Below are 13116 nucleotides of genomic sequence, written 5' to 3'. Positions count from 1 at the left end.
CCCTGAAGACACGGCATTATAAATTAGCTGTTACCAGAATGGTAATGACCAAGTCATAATGTATTATTAAAGGCCCTGTGCACCGTCATAGTAGTGTAGTACTATAGTAGTTAACTTTCAATGTCTATTACAGCGTGCCACATGAGGTACGGCGTGTATTAAGGGGCTATGGAGTACTGTGTATTCCCTTCCCTCATGCCCATTTTCCATTTGCAGTCCTTACTGTATGTCAGCATCCCAGGCATCTACTTCTGTTGCCTTTTGTCAAAAAGAAAGAAATAAGAGAGGAGAGAGAGAACAGAGAAGTGGATTAGAGTTGCAGTTCAGTTCTGGTCCAGTGATCTGGCATTAACTCTACTGTAGCGTATGTCAGCTCCATATGGATATTCAACACAGTCTAACATACAGTAATTGTATTGTTATTTACGCAAAAGGTCAATGGTATCATTCGGTACAATCTGTACTTTAGTAGGTAACATTGGTGTGTGTGTGTGTGTGTGTGTGTGTGTGTGTGTGTGTGTGTGTGTGTGTGTGTGTGTGTGTGTGTGTGTGTGTGTGTGTGTGTGTGTGTGTGTGTGTGTGTGTGTGTGTGCGTGTGTGCGTGCGTGCGTGCGTGCGTGTGTTTGACAAAGAAAGAGGGAAAGAAAGTAAGAGAAATTTGAGTGAAAGAAATTCAATTGTTCTAAAATGCAGTGGCGTGCACAGATATCTTGGGGGCAGGTGTTCGAGATGGGATGGGGGGCATGTGGACCTTACGGCTGCCTTACTAGGCTACAGAAGCTATATTTTGTATCATGGCATTATTTATGATATTTTTGATCATCAAGCATTTGCAGATGTGAGCATGGACTACATTGTGACAAAAAAAAACACTTTCAAAAGGGGCAAAAGGGGCAAAAGGGCAGGTGCTTTAGCACCACCTCGTCTCTACTTATCTGTATGCTCAAATGTACAGCACATCAGCCACTACTAGTAATGAAGCTTTAGGACATGGCCCTGCTGTGGCCAACCGGTAGGGCACTTGCCTGCCATGCGGCTGACCCGGGTTTGATTACCGGCCCGGATCCTTTGCCGACCCCTCCCAGTCTCTCTCCCAATTTGCTTCTTGTCCACCTCTCACACTGTCCTATCAAATAAAGTCGAAAAAGACTAAAAAGCATTGCTTACCAGTGTGGTGTACAGGGCCGCAGCCCGATGCTGTGGTGGTAGATGTGGTCCTCCTAGCAGAGGGGGCAGTGTTCACAGCGCTCTCCGGTGTACATGGGTGGGCACTCGCACCTGTTGCACTGACACAGCCCACGGCCACTACAGAGGTTCCCATCAGCACTCTGGCAACCATCCACACTAGTGGAGCAGTCACACGCATCGCCAACATAGTCTTCTTCACACACACATGTCCCACATTCACACTTGCCATGGCCTGGAAGTAAAACAAGTGACAGGACAGAGTAAGTCAGCAAGGTTAGTTAATTGGTTTACTGCCCCCCCTGCCCCCCAATGAACAATAGACCATACAATTCTTACATGTATATTATTGTATGTTATTCTTGTATATTATTGTATTATACAATAATATACATGTATATTATTTATTCTACAAAAATGTCCCATTCCTCATTTTGCTCATAAGTAAGGAATGAATGCATTCCATGTACTGAAACATTGTACATGGCATGTGTAAGAGTGCTTAGTTACATTATGGCACATAGTTTATTGTTCATCACTGTTTTTTTATTGAACAGCAATCTAATGCCTCTTTTCCACTGCCGGTTTTCTGGTAGGCCTACAGCTCGACACAGCGCGACTCGGCCGCCACTTTTTGTTCTTCGATTGAGCGGTGCCGTGCCCAATCAAAGAGCAAAAAGTGGCGCCGGAGTCGTGCTGTGTCGAGGTCTAGGCCTACCAGAAAACCGGCAGTGGAAAAGAGCCTTTAGTTTCATTAGTTTATCTAGTTACATTATGGCACATACTAAAAAAACATAATTATTAATTTACCTAATAAACCTACAAAAATATATATTTTCTTCTTCTCTCCCTTGAACAGTAATCCAAGACTATCTCTCTAGTCTCCTGGCTGTTGCCTACCTCCACAGATCTGTCCTTTGGACCTGGGGCAGCTGAAGTTGTCGCATTCGCAGTAGCTGCCAAAGGAGCGCTCATGTGGCAACTCTCTTGCGCTACACTCACACTGGCCACAAATGCACTGTCCCCTGCCTGAGCACACTGGGGCCCCTGGCCTCGCTCTGCACGGCTCATCACTGTCAGATGTAGAGCACTGGCACAGGCTGCCAAAGTGGCCCATGTCACATCTGGTAGATAGAGAAATCATCATCATCATCATCATCATCATCATCATCATCATCATCATCATCATCATCCCAATATCCATCATCATCATCATCATCATCATCATCATCCCCATATCCATCATCATCATCATCATCTACATCATGATTATCAGTCATCATCATCATTCTCAAATAAGTAGTTTTGAGAGTTTCAATTCTTTTTTTTCAATTATTTTCCTTTACTTGAACTCAGGACACTGAGTTTATGGCACGGCCGGTGCACCCAAGAGTTACAATTCTGATCTGAGAACACTAGGTACGAAAGCAATTGAGCAAACCTGTAAGAACAGAAGATAGAAAACTAACTACTTATTATGGAGTGTTGTGTGTTTACCTGCATTTGCCGCAAACTGGATTTCCAGCATAGTTGCACCATTCAGGATCAGGCGCGTCACCACATTCACAGTTACAGCGAGGGATCAGCTCTACCGTCAGCTTCTCTGGAGGATTCAGGCTTTGGATATCAAAGGAGGCCGGCAGCACACAGGTCTCGGAGGTTACTGTCACGTTGAAGATCTAATTAACCCGTTATAAAAACACAGCGTTATAAATGTACCGTTAGAATGGAAATTACTAAGTCGTAGTGCATTACTAAAGGCCCTGTGTAATGTCATAGTTGTATATAGTGCTATGGTAGGTAACTTTTCAATGACTATTATAGTGCTGCACTGGGGGAACAGTGTGCATTACGGGTCTACGTGCATGGTATTAGTCAGTAGTGCAATAATGCAACACTGAAGGTGTGACTATAGAAAGTGAAAGCCTACCTGGGAAACTCCAACTCCTATTGTCATTGTGACACAGCACTCCACAGCACACAAGTGTTCACTGCACACCACACATATTTTATGCCTCACCCATGCAAGGGGGCAGCCCCCAATGGCGCCCCAAGGGAGCAGTGCGGCGGGACAGTATCATGCTCAGGGTACATCAGTCATGGAGGACGATGAGGGAGAGCACTGGTTAATTATCCCCCCCCACCAACCTGGCGGGTTGGGAGTCGAATCGGCAACCTCTGGGCTATAAGTCTGATGCCCTAACCACATATTGTATCTTTGGTCTTCACTTGTAGTGCCATAATATGTTTTACAGCATGCATGCAGTACAAAACAACTGAGGAGTTCATGGACAAGAAGGTCTGGGATAGCTCAGTAATGGACAGATTGTTAAAGGGACACTGTGCAGGAAATGGTCAAAAAAGGTACTGCAACTATGCTGCTCATTGAAACTGGGCTGCCTATTGCCAAATTTGATCTTTACATGAAAGTTTACTAAGTAATAAACAAATGTTTTCTAGTATGGTCCAAGTAGAGTCATTTTTCCAGCTTAAAAATGGCTATTTTTGGAAATTCAAAATGGCGGACCATGGAGAAGATCCCCCTTTTCATGTATGAAAAGTGCAATTTTCCCAGTCATAATGAATACTTAGAATTTGATGGTGGTGGTAAGTATTCATGAAAAAGGTAACATTAGTGAAAGGGCAGCATGAATTCTGGAAATAAACAACTAAAAATCTCACACAGTGTCCCTTTAATGTGCATGATGTACAGTAAATGCCTTCATAGGTAGGTATGTCATGGTACTGTATAGGTTTCAGGGCATTATGCTGTACATTGATGCTGGATGTTGCATTGCGCACCATTGGCCTTGGCGCCAGGAGCTGCATGATGCAAACATCCAGGCACATGAGAATTAAGACAATTTTATTACAAAATCTTGGTATGTTAGTGTTGAATGAACACATTCTAATATACCGGTAAGATGAGGGTCTTAGCGTTTAAATGCAACTCATGGCATGTTTCTAAGTGCTTCAGAGGCTGAGATATTTCTCTTTTCATAGGCTGAGGGTACCTTTTCTTAAAAAGGGCTCAGGCATTCAGCAGCCTCTTTTGCATGAAGTGCTTTAGGCATCAATGGGTTAAAGGACAAACCTGAGTCTTCTTCCTGTGCCTGCCCCTGGGGTAGCAGCTTCCCTGGTTCCCTTCTCCACCAATGCTATAATCACAAAGCGGGATGTATGTGACGCTCAGCCCTGGCACTGGTGAATGGGTTAGCACCAAAGAGGTTCTTATTCTCTGAAGAAAGGGAAAGCAAAATTGCATAAAGCAAAACAGTGAGCTTCAAGGGATTTTTATTTATTTATCACAATTTGGGTACATGAATTTATGTATATGAAGATAACTGCAGCTATACTCACATCAAAGGGCTCTTCAAAATTGTAACCTTTTGGGTCTGAAAATTCCACATAAACAATTCTGGCTCTTGGGAGCTTTGATAGAAGACTCTGAAATACAAAACGAAAAATGTGAGTCTATTGTCTTTGACTGTCTGCATAAACCAAAAAAAGAGATCTCTGAATCTGAATTGGCTTACTGCGTAGTCACCAAAGACATGCTGAGAAACGGCAAAAATGACTTGGATGTTGTTTTCCAGCAGGACCCTTCGCAGCTCAGACACAGACGGAGGGCTCTGTTTGAAGAGAATACGTAGTACTCAATTTACTGATGTACCTTTCATACTGTAAGGCTGCAGCAAAACCGTATATCGTATACAATGTACATACTATTTTGGTTTGAATGTGGCTGCTGTTCATTTGACATATGCTGCTGTTGGCAGTCTCTGTCTTGTTGTCTGGTGCCAGCTGGTATCTACTGTCTGTTGCGTATACGACAATGCGGTCATTCTGTCCCCACTTAACCAGGTCCTGTAGAAAGAAAGACAGTCGTCATCAGACAGTCATGATCAGCATCTGCATGTTACACTCTGAAAGAGTTTCCAATCTGGTTGCTTTTCTGGCTGTTTGGCCTGAACAGTGTACTTTTGCATGTATGTCAAAGAATCTCTGTGAATGAGACAAATCATTTTTTGCATAAAGACCTGGTCATTATTACATTACATTACATAGCACTTAGCTGATGCTTTGTTTTATCCAAAGCGAATTACGGTAATTTACTGGGTATTGTTTGGGTACAGTCTCTGGGCAGCATGGGGTTATGCGCCTCGCTCAAGGGCACCTCAGCCATGGAGTGAGATAGGGAGTGGAAGGGTGGGATTCGAACCTACAATTCACTGATTTAAAGCATCTCCTTAACCAGTAGGCCACGGCTGCCCCAAAGAGGAAGGTAGGCAATATATACAGTATATCTACCTTGCACAGGGCCACCTGCATCAGAGCTTGTAGCCCTGCTTCTGTGCGCCATGGCCTGTTCCAGTAGCCTGGTTTGATAGGAGCCGTTGCAGAGTGGGTGATATGAAGCTCTGGCTCGCAGACTTGACCAGCTTCCTCACATTGCTTCTGTTCCTTGGCTGTTAAAGCAGTGTGTCCAAACAGACCATAACCTGTCAGAAATAAAGATGATGATGTTACAAATAAGTTCAATGCAAAATGGCAAAAGAGAATGGCAAAAACAAAGACATGAGGCCAAGACATTGTGCGGCCAAGACATTGTGCGGCCAAAATATTATGCGGCCAGCAGTGTTTTGATGTTCTGGGTGTTTTGGTTTGGTTCTGCTGAAATGAATTTAAAAACAAACTTTTGATTTTTTACTTTGACTTTGTATTTTCTTTCACTGCACGCCGGTACTTACCTAAGTGGTTGACTTCTATTTTTTGGTCACGTTCTTCATTGATGTCATAGATGCCTTGGAAGAACGCCTGTGACAACAGCTTGGCCCTGTTTCCTTTTCCGCCATTGTTGGCTGAGAGTGACGTAAGGAAATACACATCCACTGGCTTCTGTCTCCTAGGGGGCTTCACATGGACCTGAAATGTATGCGCTCTTCCTGACATTTAGCAGCCAGTGGGGAGAAGAAAACAATGTTTTAAGGCTTCCACCATGCACTACATGAATTTCTTGGTTGTATTTCTTGGCTTGTTTTTTGTTGTTGTTTTTGTAGATTGACAAATCATTGGTATATTATTCAAAGAAATGTTTGTTTGGGGACACATTCCTAGATTCAACTAATACTGTAGTTTATACAGAGTGAGTAACAGAAAGCATCCTTGTTTGTATTCTGACATAGCCTCGTTTTACCATCATGAATGCCATAAATGAAATTAGTTGGAGGGGACGGTAAAACCAGACTAATGCTGACACATCTTGTGCACTTAAATGTGATACAAATGACGCTTTTTATATGTGTATTCAGCTCACCAGGCCACAGTTGTAGCTGGATCCTGCGCGGGTCCAGTCTCTCCCCCTTCTCAGTCTCATTGTGTTGGCTCTGCGGGTCCACCATGTCCTTCTCTCCACAGCCGTTCTTCTGCAGACTCATCCGGGTGCCACAGCGTGGAAACTGATCATCATGAAAATACTGCCAGACAAAAACAACTCATCATATGCCATCCAAAGGCACAACGCAATGAGGAAATGAGGGACTTTCCAATGTCACATTGCATGAACATGAGTATCATTAAGCATTTTTCAATTGTAGGCAACAAAAGTGTTTGCCATGCGAATTTTCTGCTCCGGCAAGTGAATCTGGTTGTCTTCATAAAAGCACAAACTCTCACAGAATACCAGTGGGTACAACATGTAATCTTTTTTAGCAGTGTTTGTATCAGTGGGAATATAAAGTTATAACCCCCCCCTACAAATCGCACCCTGGGTGAAACTCTACCATTCCCATACTCTCTCTGGTCCTTCTCACCTTGTATTTGCACCAGGCACAGTCTGGACCCAGAGAGATGCAACTTCCACAGTCATTGGCCTGCTCAGCTTTGGGGCATTCCTGTGCAATAGCTTCAAGAAACCATGCAAAGGCATATAGAGTAGCGTTAGATGCTGTTATGGATGTTCATTTTTTTACCTGCACTGAGAGACTCTTAACACAGCACAGTACTGTACTTGTGTGTACAATACACTACCAGGACCTTACCTTGTGTGTCTATGTGTGAGGTAGAGCGTGCATGCGTTCGTGTGTGTGTGTGAGAGCGTGTGTCTATAGGTATGTGAAATGATGTAAGGAAGATTGCTGTACTGTATCAAGGGTGTGCTATACTGCATGTTTACAACGTGCAATGTGTAATAATGTGTAATAATGTCTTTGTGTAGCCTATGCTTTGTATCTGTGTTTTTATGTAAGTGTAACAGGTTGGACAAGGTCCCCTGTTAGTGTGCATGTTGTAATTGAAAACAGCTGCCCGTGTGGGCGAGGGTGGAGCCCTTCCGGTTAGTATAAATTGCCTACTATGTTGTCTGTTAGCCAGGTGTGGCTAACCTCAGTACCGGTTGGCGCTTGGGGAAGCCCTGTACGCTGGGTGAAGTAGGTGATGTTGGCGTGTTGGGTGTTGGACCCACACTGGAGCGCGTAGAGCGCAGCTGAAATGCGGACGCCAGGTTGCCGCATGTAGCCTAACCGGCTCGAAGGTAAGCCCTTCTGTGTGCACCTGGCGATAGCCAATTATGTTTGTACTGTGGCTAACGAGATGTTGTTTCACTGCAGCATTGCATGGTGAAGCAAGGGTCAACCGTAGACTTCCAAGCTCGGTCCAGTGCTTCCCAATTGCAACTGAAGGTAATTTCTAATTAACCGTCACTCTGTGCCTGTGGCTTTCATGCCACACCTTGCTCATTGATAATGGCATTTCCCTGGCATTAACCCAGTCTGTCTTGTGCTTTCTAGGTTGAGCACATTATTGTCAATTGGCTGGGGTGGGGGGACGCCGCCGTCTTTTCCCGGTGTTTGTGTTTGTTATTTTGCCTTTTACCACCAGGAGCTCTTTTACTAGTGGCAGGTTGTTGTTCCTTTGCGCAGGTGCGCGACGCTTTCGTCTTTCAGCCATACGGTCTGACACGGTCAGCTCCAGTCACCCACCCCTTAGACAAGGGATGAGTGATTGGGGACTGGCCGGTTGAGATTTGTAGCAGTATCGTGTAAACTTATTGGTGAGGTGTAGATCCCCTGAGTGGTATAGTAAACTCTCTGCCAAGAGGCCTGATTTGATAAACATAGGCTACCTCTTCACTGCGAATCATTTCAGTGTGCTGTGACTTATTTTGTTTATTTTGATTATGTTTTGTGTGTACAGTTTTGATTGCAGTGTTATTTTGCATTCGCAGTGCAGTGTGTAGTTAACACACTCAGTAAATTACCTGTACTAGGCCTACTCAGTGCTCTCGCACTTATGCCGTCACCGTTTCACGATATGTACCTGTATTGACTTCAGTAGAGTTAAGACTCTGTTTGTGTATATGGACTCAAGTGAACTGCCTGCTCATTTTGAACACGAATAAGACTGAAAGCAGAAGAAAATAAAAACTATTGTATGTGCAACAGCTGTGTCATCCTTGTCATCTAGAACCTGTCGGGGAAAATTGTATTTTTAACATCTGGGTTGTCTCACCCTTAACGAGACTGGCGTAGTCACCTTTTAAAACCTAATTGCTTAAAAGTTAGTAATCCTACCAACCTCCACTCTGCTACATTTTGGCGTAGTCGGCAGGATGACCTGTGAGGCACAGCTGTTGGTTAGAGCTCGTGGTTTTCTTTTTTTCTTTTTGTTGTTTTACTGGGGAAAGACGGCGGCTGCCCCCTCGGCGGGCGACACCGCGGCGGGCACCCAGGGCCCAAAATGATTGAACTGGCGGAGCTACAGGAGATGGCAGCGCGGAACCAGCGGCAGCTGGACCTGCTGAGCCAATGGGTCGACGCGCAGCCAGAGTCTCCACGGTCGCCGCTCACGTGCTGGAGGTGCCATCAGCCAGGGCACCTGGAGCGAGAGTGCGACTGGCCACGGGTTGTTGCGCGGCCCCGGTCTCCACGGTCACCAATCAAGTGCTGGAGGTGCCACCAGCCAGGGCACCTGGCACGGGAGTGTGATGGGCCACGGGTCTCTCGTCGTGTGCGAACCCCGCCGACAGTCCAATCGGAGAGTGAGCAGCGCCGGGGCACCCCCCAGCAGCCGACCAGAGGACCAGCCAGGACTGGGCTGGATAGCCACACCTCGGGCGGAGGCCGGCCGCTCTCTGGGGACTCGACCATGGCCACTCCATCGCCATCCGGCGTTTTATTGTTTTGTGTGTGTATATGTGCCGTGGTGGTTATGTTGTTGTTGATAAATGTGTTGGGTATGTGTTAGGTGTGCGCGCAGGTGTGTGCGTGTGTGTGCATATGTGTGTGTGCGTGTGTGTGTGTGCGCGCGTGTGTGTGTGTCTATCCCCATCATAGGGTGAGCTACAGTGCGGCACCGGGACGGTACCGATTCAAAGCTGGGGCGAATGTAACAGGTTGGACTAGGTCCCCTGTTAGTGTGCATGTTGTAATTGAAAACAGCTGCCCGTGTGGGCGAGGGTGGAGCCCTTCCGGTTAGTATAAATTGCCTACTATGTTGTCTGTTAGCCAGGTGTGGCTAACCTCAGTACCGGTTGGCGCTTGGGGAAGCCCTGTACGCTGGGTGAAGTAGGTGATGTTGGCGTGTTGGGTGTTGGACCCACACTGGAGCGCGTAGAGCGCAGCTGAAATGCGGACGCCAGGTTGCCGCATGTAGCCTAACCGGCTCGAAGGTAAGCCCTTCTGTGTGCACCTGGCGATAGCCAATTATGTTTGTACTGTGGCTAACGAGATGTTGTTTCACTGCAGCATTGCATGGTGAAGCAAGGGTCAACCGTAGACTTCCAAGCTCGGTCCAGTGCTTCCCAATTGCAACTGAAGGTAATTTCTAATTAACCGTCACTCTGTGCCTGTGGCTTTCATGCCACACCTTGCTCATTGATAATGGCATTTCCCTGGCATTAACCCAGTCTGTCTTGTGCTTTCTAGGTTGAGCACATTATTGTCAATTGGCTGGGGTGGGGGGACGCCGCCGTCTTTTCCCGGTGTTTGTGTTTGTTATTTTGCCTTTTACCACCAGGAGCTCTTTTACTAGTGGCAGGTTGTTGTTCCTTTGCGCAGGTGCGCGACGCTTTCGTCTTTCAGCCATACGGTCTGACACGGTCAGCTCCAGTCACCCACCCCTTAGACAAGGGATGAGTGATTGGGGACTGGCCGGTTGAGATTTGTAGCAGTATCGTGTAAACTTATTGGTGAGGTGTAGATCCCCTGAGTGGTATAGTAAACTCTCTGCCAAGAGGCCTGATTTGATAAACATAGGCTACCTCTTCACTGCGAATCATTTCAGTGTGCTGTGACTTATTTTGTTTATTTTGATTATGTTTTGTGTGTACAGTTTTGATTGCAGTGTTATTTTGCATTCGCAGTGCAGTGTGTAGTTAACACACTCAGTAAATTACCTGTACTAGGCCTACTCAGTGCTCTCGCACTTATGCCGTCACCGTTTCACGATATGTACCTGTATTGACTTCAGTAGAGTTAAGACTCTGTTTGTGTATATGGACTCAAGTGAACTGCCTGCTCATTTTGAACACGAATAAGACTGAAAGCAGAAGAAAATAAAAACTATTGTATGTGCAACAGCTGTGTCATCCTTGTCATCTAGAACCTGTCGGGGAAAATTGTATTTTTAACATCTGGGTTGTCTCACCCTTAACGAGACTGGCGTAGTCACCTTTTAAAACCTAATTCCTTAGAAGTTAGTAATCCTACCAACCTCCACTCTGCTACATAAGCAGTCAGACACCTCAATGTCCCTCTGAATTAATGAAAGCACTCTACTCTACTCTACAAATAGCAAAATCACTGTCAACAGTCAGTGTTCATAGAGACTTTACTTACAGTGGTGCGAACCTAGAAGGGAAAGGAGTCCCAAAACTAAGCAAATTTGATGGGCCATGTTCTTCACACCAACTGTATGGAGGGAAAAACAGAGACATAATGTGAGGACTATAACAGCCACAATGTACGTAGTTGTCAGAAAAACAAGTGTGTTTTTTGGCATGACATTTAACATTGCTTTTGGCTTGCACTAAAGCTACTACTGAGACAATTACTGTATATTGTATTAAATATTGTTTGCACAATTTGAAGTTTTGGCATTGAAGAAGAAGAAGACGAACAAGTGGAAAGTCAAGACTTCTCTAATGGGACTAAAATATTATTACGAGAAATTGAGTATTTGCTTACCGATTAACGGTGGAGCTGTAACCGCAGACAGAGGCGCAGTGCTCTGTAACAGATCTGGTATAAACCGGTTGTTTCTTTTAGCCTACTTTGTGAGTGTGACTGGATCAAAGCTGACTTTTGCCCTATGTTTTGAGCATGTTCATTGGGTCTGGGAAGGGCGAAAAATCAATTGACAGGACCATAGTCCCATCACAGAAAAAACAAGCTAGACTATGTTGTAAGGGGGGTCCACTCATTTTTCCGACACACCATTGGTCCGATGCGTCAATGTTCCGAACATTTCGCATTGATCCTACAGCACTTAGTCTCAGATAACTTTTTACCAATTAAATGAAACCCTTTGTCCCGACAGTCCAATGTTCCGACCAAAAGCTGCTTTAGATCACCGTCATCTCTGAAGCCACGCAGTGGTCATGCTGCTGTCTGTGACAGGTTAGGTTTAGGGAAAGTTTTGGTCAAGGCACACATTTAAAACTCAGAAACATTGCAATAGCCTGCTGACAGGTTAGGGTTAGGAATGGTTTTGGGTAGGGCACAATTGTAAAACTTGGCAACATTGCATTAATGACAGGTTATGTTTAGGGGTGGTTTTGGTAAGGGCACAGCAAGACCGACTCAGATCTATGTGCTCGTCGCAGCGCATGCAGCTGAAGTCTACTTGGCACCGGGAAAAGCAGGACATACGACCTGGGATGATGACCAACCCCAAACAGCCATTGGTCGGAACATTGAGCTGTCGGAGCAAAGGGTTTCATTTAATTATTTCGAGTTAGTGGGCTGTAGGATTAATGGGAAATTGACGAATCGGACCAAAGGGGTGTCGGACAAATGACATGCTACCGTTGTAAGGTGTGTTCCAGTGCAGTAACTGTAGTGTCACGGCAGTATTAGCCTAAGTGGTGTAGGCCTAGTCTACGTAGAACGCGGGTATACGGAGTATACCCACTTCTAAATTTCAGAGATTTCAGTATACCCACTTAAAATTGATTGATCCATTGTTTTGAATAGCACGAATATATACAGTATACCCACTTCAAAAAATGCTCAAATATACAGTATACCGACTTCAAAAAAGTAGACTACACTGCTGTGCTGGTATACTGCAATATGATGACATCCTGACCCACCCTTGTACTCTGACAGGTAAGAGCTGTCAGCTCCGGATGGGCCTGGAACAAAGTCAACTGAAAGGGTCCCCTCCTTAATACTAACAAAATCATGAGTTTTTCTTCTCCTGAGGACAGGGCCGGCCCAAACCTTTATTGGGCCCTAAGCAAAATTTCACACAGGGCCCCCATACCACCACCTACTCAGCATCAGATGCTTCATAAGCTTTATTTACTTGTACAAGTGAGGGGTAGGAGCTAAGGACATACGATAGGTATAGGGAAAAATGGTGGAGAGTTCATTTCCTCCTGTAAATTTGTTGCTCATGGGGGCCCCTGGTGGCGTGGGGGCCCTAAACCATTGCATAGTTCGCTTATGCCTCGGGCCGGCCCTGCCTGAGGAGGCCACCAAGGCGGTTCATGAGATGAATGGCCGCATGTTGGCCACCAAGCCGCTGTACGTGGCTCCAGACGAGCACAAGGAGGCGCGCCATGGGCCTACGTGAGCAAGGAGTACATGAATACGAAATGAAATGGTAGTATTATGGGATGGTCAGGACCAGCCTAGCCTAACACGAGGCCTAATAGTATATACAGACCCACAAATAACATAATGACTGCAAGAGTGTCATCTAGAGGGG

The 13116-nt window shown here is 45.5% G+C and overlaps 1 protein-coding gene across 1 annotated transcript; it reads right to left on the bottom strand.

Annotated features, from left to right (window-relative positions):
• Positions 1–1166: 1166 nt before the first annotated feature.
• LOC134460879 (integrin beta-2-like) lies at positions 1167–11449 on the bottom strand. Its single transcript, XM_063213482.1, has 13 exons — positions 11370–11449; positions 11022–11093; positions 6999–7090; positions 6503–6662; positions 5937–6131; positions 5497–5687; positions 4912–5052; positions 4722–4817; positions 4546–4632; positions 4280–4423; positions 2683–2864; positions 2086–2309; positions 1167–1420 (listed from the first exon to the last, which is right to left on the bottom strand). The coding sequence occupies exons 2-13, from the start codon at positions 11077–11079 to the stop codon at positions 1221–1223; spliced, it is 1770 nt and encodes a 589-aa protein (XP_063069552.1). The 5' UTR covers positions 11080–11093; positions 11370–11449; the 3' UTR covers positions 1167–1220.
• Positions 11450–13116: the final 1667 nt, after the last annotated feature.

The sequence above is a fragment of the Engraulis encrasicolus genome, chromosome 13 (assembly GCF_034702125.1).
Source record: "Engraulis encrasicolus isolate BLACKSEA-1 chromosome 13, IST_EnEncr_1.0, whole genome shotgun sequence".
Taxonomy (NCBI): domain Eukaryota; kingdom Metazoa; phylum Chordata; class Actinopteri; order Clupeiformes; family Engraulidae; genus Engraulis; species Engraulis encrasicolus.
This window is presented reverse-complemented; position numbering and strand designations above follow the sequence as displayed.